The sequence below is a fragment of the Budorcas taxicolor genome, chromosome 1, assembly GCF_023091745.1.
Source record: "Budorcas taxicolor isolate Tak-1 chromosome 1, Takin1.1, whole genome shotgun sequence".
Classification (NCBI taxonomy): domain Eukaryota; kingdom Metazoa; phylum Chordata; class Mammalia; order Artiodactyla; family Bovidae; genus Budorcas; species Budorcas taxicolor.
The window spans coordinates 163,977,962-163,994,514 of record NC_068910.1 but is presented as its reverse complement, the minus strand read 5'-3'; the positions used below and the strand labels follow the sequence as shown (position 1 = coordinate 163,994,514).

Genomic DNA, 16,553 nt, shown 5'->3' with positions numbered 1-16,553 from the left:
GGATTATACTTCTCGATTAAAGGAAATTAAAGGAAATATGTAATCCTGGAAAGGATCTGTAATTTAAAAAAAAAGTGAAATACGTTAGTAGGACAAATGGGGATATTTTAATATACACATTTTATCAGGTAATATATGAAGTTAAATTTAGAAGCAGGCCCTTATTCTTAAGAGATATATTTTGAGCTAATAGGGGCAAACTATTATTATGCCTGAACTCACTTTTAAATGACTGAGGTAAAACGATGTACTATGATCTGAATATTTGTGTCCCCTCAAAATTCACCAATTGAAATTTTAATGCCCAACATGATGATATTAGGCAGTGGGGCCTTTGGGAAGTGATAGTTTATGCATATGGAGCTCTTATGAATGGAATTAGTGGTTCTTGTACAAGAGACATCTAGAGCTCCCTAGCCCTCTTCTAGCTCCCTCCCACCATGTGAAGACACAGCAAGAAGTCTACAGCCTGGGAGAGGGTCTTCACCCATCCATCCTGGTTCCCTGATCTCAGACTCCCAGTCTCCGGAACTGTGAGCAATAAACTTCTGTTGTTTGTAAGCTACACATCTGTCATATTGTATTAAGTCTCCTGAAAGGAGTGAGACACTGTACATATATGTATATGTATGTGTGTGTGTGTATATATACATACACCACACTGGACTTCCCAGGTGGTGCAGTGATAAAGATCTGCCTGCCAATGCTGAAGACATAAGAGACATGGGTTCGATTTCTGGGTTGGAAAGATCCCATGAAAAAGAAATGGCAACCCACTCCAGTATTCTGGCCTGGAGAATTCCAGCGACTGTATAGTCCATGGAGTCGCAAAGAGTCGGACACGACTGAGTGGCTTTCACTTTGCGGGGGTCAGAGTAGTAAAGAAAGCCCAAATTATAAGATAACACTGTGTAAAATAACATTGGAAAATTAGAAGTAAGTTTGAGTGAAGTTTAGCATTCTTCACTAGAGTAAACAGACAGAAATAGATATCAGACTACTTTGGGTGATATTCTGGTTCTGCCAACAACTCAGATGGACCTGGACAAATCCTTTCATTTGGAATTTCATTTCCTCATCTGTAAAATATAGGCAATAAAATAGGTCTCTGTAGTTTCTCTCTTGATTAAAGCTCAGTGAAAGGAAAGTGGTGAAGAAAACTACTTAATATTAAGACAATATCTAGAGGAGGTGCTACTTTTATTTATTTATTTTTTTAACTTTAACTTTTTAATCTTTTTTTTTGTCACACAGAGCAGCATATAGGATTTTAGTTTCCTGACCAGGGATTGAACTCACACGCCCTACAATAGAAGCACAGAGTCCTAACCACTGTACCAACAGGAAAGTCCAAAAACGGCCCTGCTGTTAAATTCAGAATCATTAGACCATACGTTTAGAAAATAGTAGCAACAAGTCTTTAGGCTATTAAAATATACTGACATTTTAATAACATTTATCTTTGCACTGAACTATGGTATAGATAAAAAGCCCACAAAGCCATTTGGCATACCTTACCTTGCTACAGGCATGGTTCTATTTTTCCATAATTGAGGCCTTGACACATACACAAAAACACACATTTTTTGTTTTAGAATAATATTATGCACTGTTCTGTTATTTTCTTCTTTTCACTGAATGGCAAATCTTAGCAATTTGGTGTCTTCCTTATTCTTTTTAATAGCAGAGTAGTAGAAGCACACCTCAATTTATTTATCCATTAATTTATTGGTGAACATTTGGGCTATTTTAAATACTCCATTTTATTGACAAGATTACAATAAATACTTTATACAAATTTTATTTCTGCCCCTGTCATAATTTATTTAGGATACCTTGTAGAATTAGAATTGCTGGTTCAAAAAGTATACATTTGATATATTTTGGAAAATTGCCTACAAAAAACAGCCTTGACAATTTATAATCTTAGTAATAGTGTCCATTTCCCTGATTCTTTGCCAACAGAAAATATCATCGGTCTTTCTAATATTTTCCAAGCTGATGAATGAAAAGGCTGTCTTCTTTCTTGCTTAGAGCTTCAAATCCAATTCCTAGTGAATCTGAGCATCTTTTAATATGTTTAGCAGCTATTTATATGGTGCTTTTCCTTGAATGCACAAAATATGACAAAGTATGTAATATATATTATATGTGAAATAACACTGTATGTAAACTAAGCTACATATGATATGTATATGTGCATATATGGGTAGATATGAATAAAAAACACACTGGAAGGATGCAGCATTGAATAGTTACAAATTGCATTATTGTATGCCAGAAAGTGATAAAACATTATAAAGAAATATCCTCCAATTAAAAAATAAAATAAAACCATTACAATAAAAAAAGCACAACTACAAAAAAAAAAAAAAGAGTAGTTACCCAGACTAGTCACTGAGGGTGGGCCAGAGGGGATTTCACATGATAAATTTGATTTTATAACCATGAAGATGTATTCATTATAACTTGTTTTTAAAAGGACTGTTAAATGAAACTGTGTATGACTGGCTGCACCAACTTTTCCTGTTTGCCTGTTTCTCCTCCCTCATCGTCTAGGAAATAACCCTGCTTCTCTTTCTGTATTGTATTGTATGTAAGGACTCCAGTTGTTTCTTTACCCCCATGAAGGATTTCCCTAAGATCCAGTCTTAGACACTCTGCTCTTTCCTCAAGATGATCTCATTTGCACCCAGGGTCTCCACCTTCCGGGATCTCACACGGATTTCTCTCTGCCTTTCTGATCCTTCTACTTGGCTCTAGTTGTACTTAATCAGAGCATCTGCAATTAGTACAAGAGAAGAACATACAGGAGCTATGAGGAAAGGAGACAGTAATTGGTATTAAGATATTAATCCAGCCAGGGTGGATAGAGAAGGCCTTCTGGGGACAGCGGTATTTAAACATGAAGTATGAATAGGAGTTAGCTGGAGATTGTGGAGAGAGAAGCAGGAATATTTCAACATGAGGCACCAGCATTTGATAGATTCTAAAACAGGAATACTCTTTATAACTAAAATGCCACAAGAACGGACAATATGGGTAATGCTCCATCCAGTGTCAGATAATTTTGTGACTGACTTGTTGGAACTGTAAGCCTAACTGAATACCAGTGGGGAGGGGTGAGCTCTGGGCTTGAAGGAGGAAGGTAAGGATTCCTTGGAGAGAAATGGATGTCCCCATTCTCTACGGCCCTGGTAGAAGAACGTGGAGAAATGGTCTTAGACTCAAGTGAAAAGGAAAATATTTTCTGGTATCTCTAGGGGCAGAGCTGGATATCTCACAAGCTGGAATCAAGATTGACAGAAAAAATATCAACAACGTCAGATGTGCAGATCATACCATTCTAAAGGCAGAAAGTGAAGAGGAACTAAAAAGCCTCTTGATGAGGGTAAAAGAGGAGAGTGGAAAAACCTGGTTTAAAACTCAAAATTCAAAAAACTAAGATTACGGCAGGCAGTCCCATCACTTCATGGCAAATAGATGAGGGAAAAGTGGAAACAGTGACAGATTTTATCTTCTTGGGCTCTGAAATCACTACAGATGGTGACTGCAGCCATGAAATTAAAAGCGGCTTATTCCTTGGAAGAAAAAGTATGACAAACCTAGACAGCATATTAACAAGCAGAAACATTCACTTTGCCAACAAAAGTCCATATAGTCAAAACTATGGTTTTCCAGTAGTCATATATGGATGTGAGAGTTGGACTGTAAAGAAGGCTGAGCACTGAATAATTGATGCTTTCAAACTGTGGTTCTGGAGAAGACTCCTGAGAATTTCTTGGACAGCAAGGTGGTCAAACCAGTCAATCCTAAAGGAAATCGATCCTGAATATTCACTGAAATGACTGAGGCTGAAGCTGAAGCTCCAATACTTCGGCCACTTGATGCAAAGAGCCAACTGAATGGAAAAGACCCTGATGTCAGAAAAATTGAGGGCAGGAGGAGAAGGGGGCAACAGAGGATGAGATGGTTGGGTGGCATCACCAACTCAATGGATACTAGTTTGAGCAAACTCCGGGAGATAGTGAAGGACAGGGAAGTCTGGCATGCTGCAGTTCATGGGGTCACAAAGAGTAGGACATGACTGAGTGACTGAACACCAACAATCACCAGAGGTAATAATCGGTTTGGCCTCCAGGTTCTAAGGAATGAAGAGTCTGGTATACTTCCAGGGAGGACTGAAGGGCTGAGAGTAGCCTGTTGGCCATATATATATATGACCAGCAATATGGAAAGGGGGCAAGCTACTAGGATACCAAGAAAAAGCTCTAATTGTTCAATAGAACTTTCTCTGATGAAGAAAATATTCTATAATCTGTGTTCTCTGCTGTGGTGGCTACTAGCCACATGTACTTACTTAATACTTTAAACATGGCTGGTGCTTGTGAGGAACTAAATTTTTATTTTATTAAGTAAGTTCTAACTTTATTATGCTTACTCCTTGGAAGGAAAGCTATTGACCAACCTAGACAGCATATTTAAAAGCAGAGACATCACTTTATCAACAAAGGTCCATCTAGTCAAGGCTATGGTTTTTTCAGTGGTCATGTATAGATGTGAGAGTTGGACTACAACATAGCTGAGTGCTGAAGAATTGATGCTTTTGAACTGTGGTGTTGGAAAAGACTCTTGAGAATCCCTTGAATTGTAAGGAGATCCAACCAGTCCATCCTAAAGGAGATCAGTCCTGGGTTTTCATTGGAAGGACTGATGTGGAAGCAGAAATTCCAATACTTTGGCCACCTCACGCGAAGAGCTGACTCATTTGGAAAGACCCTGATGCTGGGAAAGATTGAGGGCAGGAGGAGGAGGGGACAACAGAGGATGAGATGGTTGGATGGCATCACTGACTCAATGGAAATGGGTTTCGGTGGACTTCGGGAGTTGATGATGGACAGGGAGGCCTGGCGTGCTGCAGTTCATGGGGTCGCAAAGAGTCAGACATGACTGAGCGACTGAACTGAACTGAACTTTATTTCATTTTAATTTAAATAGCCACCTTTGGCTCAAGGCCGCCATATTGGACAGATCTGGAGAAAGACCAGTGTGACAACCAGGCCTCAGAGGTTGTAAGAATTAAGAAGAGAGAACCTGGGAAGCAACAGAGTATAGGAAAACTGTGTCCCTGGAAGTCCTCAGCAGAGAATGCTGGTGCCCAGAGTAAAGATCTAACAAGACTCTTTTCCATAATATGTTGGTAACACCTGATGAGGGGAAAAAATGATCCAAGGGACTTGTGTCTGACCAGAGCTTCAGCGAAAGATCAGAAATCATGAAGGGCAATTCAGAGGGCTCTTGTCTAATCATTGGGTGTAACTATATTTGCTAACACAGCACAAATGCAAAATCAAAATAGCACAAATTATATTTCTCCAATTGTCTGTTTTCCTCATTTTTCTTTCTTAATTTTTAGAAAATTTGAAAAGGTAGGCTGTGCCCTTCATCTTGGTTTCTCTGGTGGCCCAGCAATAAACAATCCGCCTACTATAGAGGAAACACAGAGATGCGGTGCGATCCCTGGCTTGGAAAGATCCTTTGGAGGAGGACATGACACCCCACTCCAGTATTCTTGCCTGGGAAATCTCATGGACAGAGGAGCCTGGCAGGCTATGATCCGTGGGGTCACAAAGAGTTGGACACCACTGAAGTGACTGAGGAAGCACACAGCCCATGGTGTAAAGGTCTGGCTAAGTGGATATACTACAAATGAATAGCAATAGGGATCTTTGCTTGCTTGCTTTCTCCTTTATAACAAGCTTCTTGCTTGCCTTCTCTACTCCAATCCTGGCCAAAGCTTAAGGTTAAAATGTTTGTCCCTCAAAAGTACTCTTCATCACCCTCTCTGATCTAGATTAATTTTTATAAATGCCAGTTCTGAAAGCAAACAGAGAAATTAGAAAAGGCATGAAGCTGTTAGAACTTGTCACAAAATTCAACACAAGGGCAGCAGTGTTCAGGAAGGCCGATTTTTCATGTGTGTTAACAGAGAACTTCACTTGCTTGTGTTCCAATGATGGCATCCTTTGTTAACCTCCCCACGAATTCTAACAATTCAGACAAAACCACCAAAGCATCCTCTGTAGTTTCTGTTTGTGCCAACCACAGGGCTATCAAATTTGTCTTCATGCTATTACCTTAACGATGAGCAGGGGCACCTGCAGGCTTCACTGATTTTCTGCTGCCATCAAAAATGAGGTTTTTTGATTCCTCTAAGGGAGCTGGAGTGCGAAATGCTCTGACCTGCTGCTTTTGGTCAGCAAGTGATGGATTGACTGAAATTGCTGGATGCACTCTGTACTATGGAATACAGCTGTAGGTTAAGCTTTACCTGTTTACCTCCTCACAGGCCTCCACTGAATGCCTTCAGAAAGGAAAAAGTAATAAAAAAGCAAAGAGTTATTCCTATCCTTCCCTTTCATTCTTACACCCTTCTGTGCATTGATTTATTAAAGGACTTATTACTTGCTGATTTGCATTAATTCCAAGTGACCAAGGCACAGTGTCTCTGTGGTACTAACTTGACATGTTCGTTTGATTATTAAAGTCCGTATCCTATTGGATTTCTGTTCCTTAGAGCAAATCCCAAAGGGTGGGTGCCTGGTGGTCAGTGGGAGCCTGGTGGCCAGTGGGAGACCTGCCATACAAAGGGCTGGAAGGTTGACAATCTACCCCAGGGCCCTGGCTCTGCTCTATAGGGTAACTCAATTAAATATCTTTGAGCTTTATTCTCCCCATGTGTAAATGGGAAATAAAAATACCTGCCCTGACTAGATTCCAGGCTGGTGAGAGGATCAAATCACATGATACCTACAGAGATATTTGGTAAAATCTCACCGTACTTCAAAGACATTAAATTTTTATTCATCATTTTTACCTCCACTGATTTCCAGAAAGAACTTGAGTTCAGTTACAGTAGATAGGCAATCAGATCATTAAAAGCAAGATAAAAGAACAAGGATCAAGAATGAAAACAGAAGATAATTGTTTCAGAAAATTTTATCTTAAGAATCATTGTATCAGTTGAAGACTAAATTTAAATTTGAACTTCCTGGCAACAGACACAAAACATAAAGCATCCTTAGGAACATCAGTTCAGTTCAGTCCCTAAGTCATGTCCAACTCTTTGCAACCCCATGAATCACAGCACGCCAGGCCTCCCTGTCCATCACCAACTCCCGGAGTTCACTCAGATTCATGTCCATCGAGTCAGTGATGCCATCCAGCCATCTCATCCTCTGTCTTCCCCTTCTCCTCCTGCCCCCAATCCCTCCCAACATCAAAGTCTTTTCCAATGAGTCAACTCTTCGCATGAGGTGGCCAAAGTACTGGAGTTTCAGCTTTAGCATCATTCCTTCCAAAGAACACCCAGGGCTGATCTCCTTCAGAATGGACTGGTTGGATCTCCTTGCAGTCCAAGGGACTCTCAAGAGTCTTCTCCAACACCACAGTTCAAAAGCATCAATTCTTTGGTGCTCAGCCTTCTTCACAGTCCAACTCTCACATCCATACATGACTACTGAAAAAACCATAGCCTTGACTAGACGGACCTTAGTCGGCAAAGTAATGTCTCTGCTTCTGAATATGCTATCTAGGTTGGTCATAACTTTTCTTCCAAGGAGTAAGCGTCTTTTAATTTCATGGCTGCAGTCACCATCTGCAGTGATTTTGGAGCCCCCAAAAAATAAAGTCTGACACTGTTTCCACTGTTTCCCCATCTATTTCCCATGAAGTGACGGGACTGGATGCCATGATCTTCGTTTTCTGATGTTGAGCTTTAAGCCACCTTTTTCACTCTCCACTTTCACTTTCATCAAGAGGCTCTTTAGTTCCTCTTCACTTTCTGCCATAAGGGTGGTGTCATCTGCATATCTGAGGTTATTGATATTTCTTCCGGCAATCTTGATTCCAGCTTGTGTTTCTTCCAGCCCAGCATTTCTCATGATGTACTCTGCATAGAAGTTAAATAAGCAGGGTGACAATATACAGCCTTGACGTAGTCCTTTTCCTATTTGGAACCACTCTGTTGTTCCATGTCCAGTTCTAACTGTTGCTTCCTGACCTGCATACAGATTTCTCAAGAGGCAGGTTAGGTGGTCTGGTATTCCCATATCTCTCAGAATCTTCCACAGTTTATTGTGATCCACACAGTCAAAGGCTTTGGCATAGTCAACAAAGCAGAAATAGATGTTTTTCTGGAACTCTCTTGCTTTTTCCATGATCCAGCGGATGTTGGCAATTTGATCTCTGGTTCCTCTGCCTTTTCTAAAACCAGCTTGAACATCAGGAAGTTCACGGTTCACATATTGCTGAAGTCTGGCTTGGAGAATTTTGAGCATTACTTTACTAGCACGTGAGATGAGTGCAATTGTGTGGTAGTTTGAGCATTCTTTGGCATTGCCTTTCTTTGGGATTGGAATGAAAACTGACCTTTTCCAGTCCTGTGGCCACTGCTGAGTTGTCCAAATTTGCTGACATACTGAGTGCAGCACTTTCACAGCATCATCTTTCAGGATTTGAAACAGCTCAACTGGAATTCCATCACCTCCACTAGTTTTGTTTGTAGTGATGCTTTCTAAGGCCCACTTGACTTCACATTCCAGGATGTCTGGCTCTAGATGAGTGATCACACCATTGTGATTATCCAGGTTGTGAAGATTTTTTTTGTACAGTTCTTCTGTGTATTCTTGCCACCTCTTCTTCATATCGTCTGCTTCTGTTAGGTCCATACCATTTCTGTCCTTTATCGACATTTATATGTCCTTAGGAACATAGCTTTCCTTAATCTATGAAATATAGCACACTGGTTTATTAGGAGAGATGTAAATTTTCCTACCATTACACTCTGAGGATAGTGAGTGAGACTGTTTTCTGGGCACACGCCTGCCTACCCTTTCCAGCTGCCCTCACAGTAGAGATGGGAGTTTGGCCCATGAAACCTCCCCCATGTGCTCCTTCAAGCTCTTACTCCTATGACTAGCTTGACACATGGCCAGCCTGAAGGCAGAAGATGGAAGGAGCTTGCCTATTAGAATCCCTACTTGGAGCTGCTACCAATTAGAATTATCTGCCCTCTACATGAGTGATAAATAAACCTCTATCATGAATGTGCTATTATATACTTTACACAATTTGCACACCCTGTAAAATTTTCTAGTATCAGAACTTTATTGGATACCATACTATACAGTTGTTAACTACCAGTCCTACCTTAAAAATAATTTTTAAGTTATCTTCATGGACTGTATCATATTTTGACAGAGACAAGCAAAATCTAACAGTTCTGAGGAGAGGTGAAACAAAGATGGATGGTTTTATTTATGCGTTTGGGATGGTGATGTCTAGGGTAGAGGAAAAAAAGAAGCAAGAGGTAAGAAGAGTTCTGGAACATGAGCTACATCTAGGAAGGCCTCTCCATTTGGGTAAATTAATAGCAAAGATACAGTGGGCAGTGAGAAGGCAAGTCCCTTATGAACTGGGAGAGTCCTTGAGTTTAGAAAGGACAGGGACTTCCCTAGCAGTCCAGGGGCTAGGACTCTGACCTCCAATGCCAGGGGCTAGGGTTCAAAACCTGGTCAGGGAACTCTGATCTCACATGCCAACTGGCATGGACAAAAAATAAATAAATAAAATAAACTAATTTATATATATATAAAAGAAAGGCTAAATAGTGGAAAAAGTGGGAATCTTTTTTTTCAATCTCATATCCCTTTAATAGATTACCCAACCACCCACCCACCCACCACTTACTTTAAAAATACAGACTAACACTGTCACCATCAACCAGGTTACTCAAGTAATTTCTCCTTCTCATGTCTGGGAGGTGAAGATGGAAGGGGTAGAACAGGAGGATCAGAAGACCGAGATCATTCTTGTTTGTTTGTTTGTTTGGAGGGGGGAGGTTAATATGACTTACTTAACTGTAAATGTCGGAGAAGGCAATGGCAACCCACTCTAGTACTCTTGCCTGGAGAATCCCAGGGATGGGGGAGCCTGGTGGGCTGCCATCTATGGGGTCGCACAGAGTCGGACACAACTGAAGCAACTTAGCAGCAGCAACTGTAAATGTATGTAATTAGATTTTTGATAACAGTGACTTTCTGGATTCCTTAAAGTCTACCTTGCCTAGCAGGGCATCAGAACTCTCGATTTTGTCCTGTTGGTACAAGGGAAGCATTGTTCATAGGCTCTGCTGTAGACAAGAATGTTGGGAATTTTTATAAAGACAATCAAGCATGAATACATCATAAGTTCTGTGGATTTAATCATTTATTATACCTTAAGCGCAATTTTCAGAACTGCAAATACCTCCTGAACTTCTCTGGTCTATCGAGGTTAAGTGAGCACAAGTGCATCGTGTTTAGATTCCATTCACCCCCCAAGATAAGTGTGTTCTGAGAACCTTCCCTGAAAATCTCTGGGGACTTCCTGTTAGGATTTTTACCATGCCTTTCTCACACTGAACTGTTTTGGCCCTTCCTACTTTAAGCATAAATAGCTCACCATTTACATACGGTTTAGGAGCTTCATTTCAAGCTATTTAAGCTTAAGATTTAGTAGGACTTGGGCAAATGGCCATGTATGGATGTGAAAGTTTGACTGTGAAGAAAGCTGAGCGCCGAAGAATTGATGCTTTTGAACTGTGGTGTTGGAGAAGACTCTTGAGAGTCCCTTCAACTGCAAGGAGATCCAACCAGTCCATTCTAAAGGAGATCAGTCCTGGGTGTTCTTTGGAGGGAATGATGCTAAAGCTGAAACTCCAATACTTTGGCCACCTCATGCGAAGAGTTGACTCATTGGAGAAAACTCTGATGCTGGGAGGGGTTGGGGGCAGGAGGAGAAGGGGACGACAGAGGATGAGATGGCTGGATGGCATTATCGACTCAACGGACATGAGTTTGAGTGAACTCCGGGAGTTGGTGATGGACAGGGAGGCCTGGCGTGCTGCAATTTATGGGGTCGCAAAGAGTCAGACACGACTGAGCGACTGAACTGAACTGAACGGGGCAAGTGGCAGCACAGAGCAGACAAGGTAGGGCCAGAAAGGATGGACCAGGGGATGCTACAGACAGCGCGGCTGACAGAGGCAGATGAGGGCCCAGTCCAGCAGCGCAGCAGACTATAGACCCAAGCCAAACAAGCAACAAGGTTTCCAAGATCAAAGAGCAGATGGCCCTGATATAAAGAAATCAGTGATGGAGAAGTCAAGAAAAGAAACATTCAAGAACCTACATAGCCACAGTCTTGGGGGGAAAAATCAAAATATATCAAGTCTCAATGCAGTGTTTCCAAAATCCCATTTCCCTTAGATCATTAATTTCTTCTTCTCAAGCTTCCTATAAAATCAGCAAATCATAGGCATCCTTCTTCACACAATAAGGGGCTACTGAAGTATCTAAGAAAATGTAAAATATGTTTGACATTAAAATAATATGACTATCCAGAGAGCGCATCATTTCTTTAAGTAGGGAAGTTTGGGTAACAAGCATTTTACAGTTCTATGACTAATACAACTGAAATATGGCTTTTTGGACACCATCACATAAAAGAAAAAAAAAAAAGCAACTCATAGTTACTTTTCTAGTACTTCTATCTAGATAACTTCTTTGTTCTAAAGAAGAGGATCAAGATATTTTGACATCTTTCACATGCTAATCAAATATGAAATAAGAGATGAAAAGATGAGCTTTTGTACTCTTCTGTGTGAATTTGTGTCTTTGCAACTCATTGTTTCCACTTCCTATCCCAACCAAAAGGAATATGAAAGCATTGTTGTGAGTGTTATTCAAAGCTTTATTTGGTGGGGAGGCGGGAAATGTATGCGTTAAAGTTAAGAGACTATTAAAGGCCATGTGGTTCAATTTCTACTCACTGAAGATATAATAACTATGTTGACTGAGCACTTTTTCTATATCAAGCACTCTTTCAAGTGCTTTCCAGGTAATATTTCATTTAAACCTCACAACAACCCTATTAGAGAGATTAAGTGATTTGCACAAAGTCACATTGTCAGTGACAAAACAAGGATTCAAATCCAAGAAGTCTGACCCCCGACTCTTTAAACACTGATTCTGACTCATTTATACCATCAAACAATAAATGTAAGCACTACTCACGCTCTCCTCCCCCCCCTTTTTTTAAAGAATTTTTTGTTGTGGACCATTTTTAATGTCTTTATTGAATTGCTTCTGTTTTATGTCTTGGTTTTTTGGCCAGAGGGCATGTGGGATCTTAGCTCCCCAACCAGGGATCAAACATGCACCCTGTGCCTTGGAAGGCCAAGTTTCAATCACTGGACCACCAGGGAAGTCCCAAGCACTTTATCTTTAAATGTCACTACTAAGATTTATATGGTATGTAATAACTCATTTGGAAACATGTGAAATATTCACTACACAATTCAAAGACTCATCTTTCCATTTTTCAAGTAAGCATTGCTACTGCTATTTAAGAACATGGACTTCGCCTATTACCTGACAACTCTTCAGCTCCAAATAAGCTATCTGGGTACAAGAAAACAAAACAAGAGATAAAAGGATCCAGTTTCAGAATTGTGGCATTCCAAGAGTGTGTCTTTAATGAATGGACTACAAATAATTGCCTTCACAGTTCTATGATGCGGAATAACCCGTGAGGGCAATTTTTCCTTTTACGGCAATCTACACCTGTGACGTGTGGGCCCATCCCTCACGACAGATGGAAGAGAGTTTGTGGAAATCACCTAGTGCATCATTCCTCTCTAGGTGTCTGTGCTATTTGTGGAAACTGTGTTGTCTCAAGGGCCTGATTTTCATTCCTGATTGTACGGTTGCCATTGGATCATTCCATTCTGTCTGTTGAGTCTGTTAAAATTGGATGGACTTTCACTTTTCCTTGAAGTAAGCCTGCAAAGCTCAATTTCTTTTTTAAACGCTGTCATTAGATTCTCTAGGTTCATGCAAGCTCTGAATAGTAATCTCTTTCTCCTTTTCAACCCATCAGTGGTACCTGATCTTCAAAGTGCTTAATTTCAAAACAAGCGATCCAGTCTTCGAAACATTTATTAGAGATTAAAAAAGAAAAAAAGATCTTGAAATTGAATTGTCCCATTTTACTTTGGTTCACTCCAGACTAATCAGTAATTTGGAAAGAACATCCACCCCTAACCTTTTGTAGCAGTTTAGCAGTTTCACTCTCTAACCCATGGACTTTATAACATAGACTCTCCTAACAGACCCTAGCACTCTACTTCATGTTCTGAGCACCAGAACAAAACTGCCCACATTTCTGTTCATTCCAGAGTCAAAGCTGTCAAAGTCTGTGGTTACGTTTTTCTGAATGCCCTCAAGCTGTCAAAATGTTTGCAATGTCTATCAAAATATGCCAGATTCATTTAGGGCATTGGACATGAGCAGCACTAAAAGTCTTTTCAGACAAGTGGGTTTGGATGAACTGCAAAAACATGAAGATTAAAATGAGAAAAGTATAGGGCAGAGCATGTCTGTCCTACTAAATATGATAGAGTCTATTAAAAAGAGATGATTGATACTAATGGGACATTATCAACACAGATAGAATTTAACAGGTTATACAAAATAGAGTATAGTAGTTTTCCAGTGGCTAGTAACTATTTTGGGGGGTAGGTAAAGATTAAAATTTGTGCCAATTACAGGGCAATAGAATGGTTAGATTTCACCATGCTTTATTAATTTCAAGGTGGTATTCCCAAACATTGTATGTCTGTTTCAAATTAACATGACATTCTCAAGCACCCTCAGAGGATGTCCTGAAGCCCTGAGAGCATATTTTAGCAAGTGTAATGAAGTAGAAAGGATGGAGGCTCATGTCTACTGAAATTCCACAGCATGGAAGAGTACTTCTTCCTATCAGCACACAAGCTAAAAGTCATTTTGATGTACGCTGTTCATTCTGCACAGAGGCAGAGTTCCAACTTAACTGAGATAGAGAGAAGGAACTTATTCATTTATAGTTAAAATCCCTAAGGTTTATATGTAGAATTAAAACTTAAATTATTTGTTTTCATTGGCATTGCCCCAATATTTGCAAGAAAGAGTGTCAGACTGATTCCTCACAGGAGATCTGGGACAATGAAGTGCCACCACCTGCTATGAAAAGGAGCCGTGTTGCTTAGGATGAGGCAGGGAAGAATGTCTTCACACAGGAGGTGCATGCGTGGGAGCATGCTCTATTGTGTCTGACTCTGTGATCCCACGGACTGTAGCCCACCAGGCACCTCTGTCCGTGGGATTCTCCAGGAAAGAACACAGGAGTGGGTTGCATTTCCTATTCCAGGGGATCTTCCCAACCCAAGGATCAAACCTGCATCTCTACTGTCTCCTGCACTGACATGTGGATTCTTTACCATTAGCATCACCTGAGAAGCTCATATACCTGGAGGTGCCTATTTGCATTTCCAGAGAGAGAGGGTTATTACTGGGAGTCACCCTAGAGATCTGGCTTCCCCTTCTTAGCATCATAACTTTCTATTTTTCCAAAAATACACTGATCTCTTAAAAAAATTGTCCAGGAATTCATTTTCCTTCCTGGATGGTAATGATATTCAGTAGCAGCAATTTCATACTAAATAATTTTATCTCACCCAATGAACCAATGGATAAAGTTACTTCGTATTAAATCCAGGTGCAGTGAGATGACCCAGAGGGATGGTATGGGGAGGGAGGAGGAAGGCGGATTCAGGATGGGGAACACGTGTATACCTGTGGTGGATTCATGCTGATGTATGGCAAAACCAATACGATATTGTAAAGTAATTAATCTCCAATTAAAATAAATAAATTTATATTAAAAAAATAAATAAATCCAAGTCTGATTAATTCTCTTCAGTTCCCTGTTTTTGTTGTGTCTCTCAATTGTGTCTGACTCTTTCATGACCCCATGGACTGTTAGCCTGCCAGTCTCCTCTACCTTTGGGATTTCCCAGGCAAGAATACTGGAGTGGGTTGCCATTTCCTTCTCCAGGGGATCTTTCTGACCCAGGGATCGAACCTATGTCTCCTGCATTGCAGGCAGATTTTTTTACCACTGAGCCACCTGGGAAGCCCTTTTAACTATTTATTAAAAACAAAAAAATCTTTTAAGAGAAAAGTCTTTGTTCCATCCCTGCCTCTTTCACAAACAACTCACACTCTCCAGCAAATAAGATGAGTGCTTACCTCAAAGGCTCTCTGTATTTGGACAAAGTCGCCCAGGGTGAGTTGTTTCTCAAGCAGCACTGTGCTGGCATCTTCCTTTGCAGTTGCACCGTGTGAATTCTTCTCCAGATTCTCTGGCCGGGGCTGAGACCCTTTGTTCAACTCAGGGGTAGCATTCTGGCAACTCATAATGGCTTCACCTCTTTTCAGCAGTCTTCAACTCTCTCTATAAGTTTTTTTTTTTTCCTTTTCTTTTTCACTCAACAAGTGCCTTTGAAAAGAAACAACTTAGCAATCAAATTCCAAAATAAAAGTATATTTCAAGGCACTCAATTAGGAGGCAAAAAATTCAAGCTCAGAGGCAGGGAATGAAAGCTCTTGACCCTCACTCTTCCTTAATTCCAGTTTATTTTCAAAGACCACTGTTGAATCCCTTTAAAACATCCCCCCACCGATATTCTGTTTAACCTAGCTTGATTACAAGAGTGTAAAAGCTTTCCCCCTGGTTTATAGCAACTGACACAAAATGCTACTTCTAATACTCGTTTAAAATGCATTAGAAGAGCAATTTCTCAAAAATCTCTGGCTAACCTTGCTTTTTTCCATATGTCATGGATTTAAACTCCGTTTTCTTGTCTTGAGGTGTGAGGTGACACGGCCGTAGGGTTTCTGTCCCAGTGCAGCGTGTGCCTCTGATGACTACCTTCCCAGCAACGTGGCCTTGTTTGTTTCATGAGTGCATGCTATCTTTGTGTGCTTCCTGGCAACCAGTGCAGCCAACTAAGGCTTCTCCTTTTTCTCCTCCTCTTTACACCCCCATCCTGCCAGCAACTAATGACTGACCTGAAGGTTTGACTAAACAATGTAAACATTGGGGTTTTTTAAAAGGACAATTTAGCCCATGCATTTTTTTAAATTAAACTTCATCACTGCACTATTTAAAGACAACTTTTATAAACGTATTTTCTATGAAACATGTTATGTATTATGAAGCAAGATGATTATTCAAAGAAAACAACAATGAATTTAGGAATTTTACATTTTCTGTGTAAAAAATGTTTCATTTGTGTTTAATAAGAATCCATTTCTTATCATCTCTTTGTCTTAGTTTCTATGTGTATAAAATGGGAATCATTTAGCCTTTTTTTTCATTCTTTTCATAAACATTTATTGAGCACCTACTATATATATTTTGAAATTTTATTTATTTTTTTAAATACCAAAAACGTTTTGTATTGGGGTATAGCCAATTAACAATGCTGTGATAATTTCAGGTGAAGAGTGAAGGGACTCAGCCATGCATAAACATGTATCTGTTCTCCTCCAACCCCCGCTCCCATCCCGGCTGGCACATAATGTTGAGCAGAGTTTCCTGTGCTATACAGTAGGTCCCTGTTGGTT

The 16,553-nt window shown here is 40.2% G+C and overlaps 1 protein-coding gene across 1 annotated transcript in view; it reads right to left on the bottom strand.

The window, feature by feature from the left end:
- Positions 1–15,341, bottom strand: part of WDR49 (WD repeat domain 49) — a gene marked incomplete at its 3' end in the record, with an annotated part of 163,306 nt that extends 147,965 nt beyond the window's left edge. Inside the window, exon 1 of the mRNA XM_052645401.1 lies at positions 15,174–15,341. Within this exon, the coding sequence (XP_052501361.1) occupies positions 15,174–15,341 (168 nt within the window). The remainder of the gene's footprint in view (positions 1–15,173) is intronic.
- Between the last annotated feature and the right edge of the window lie 1,212 nt (positions 15,342–16,553).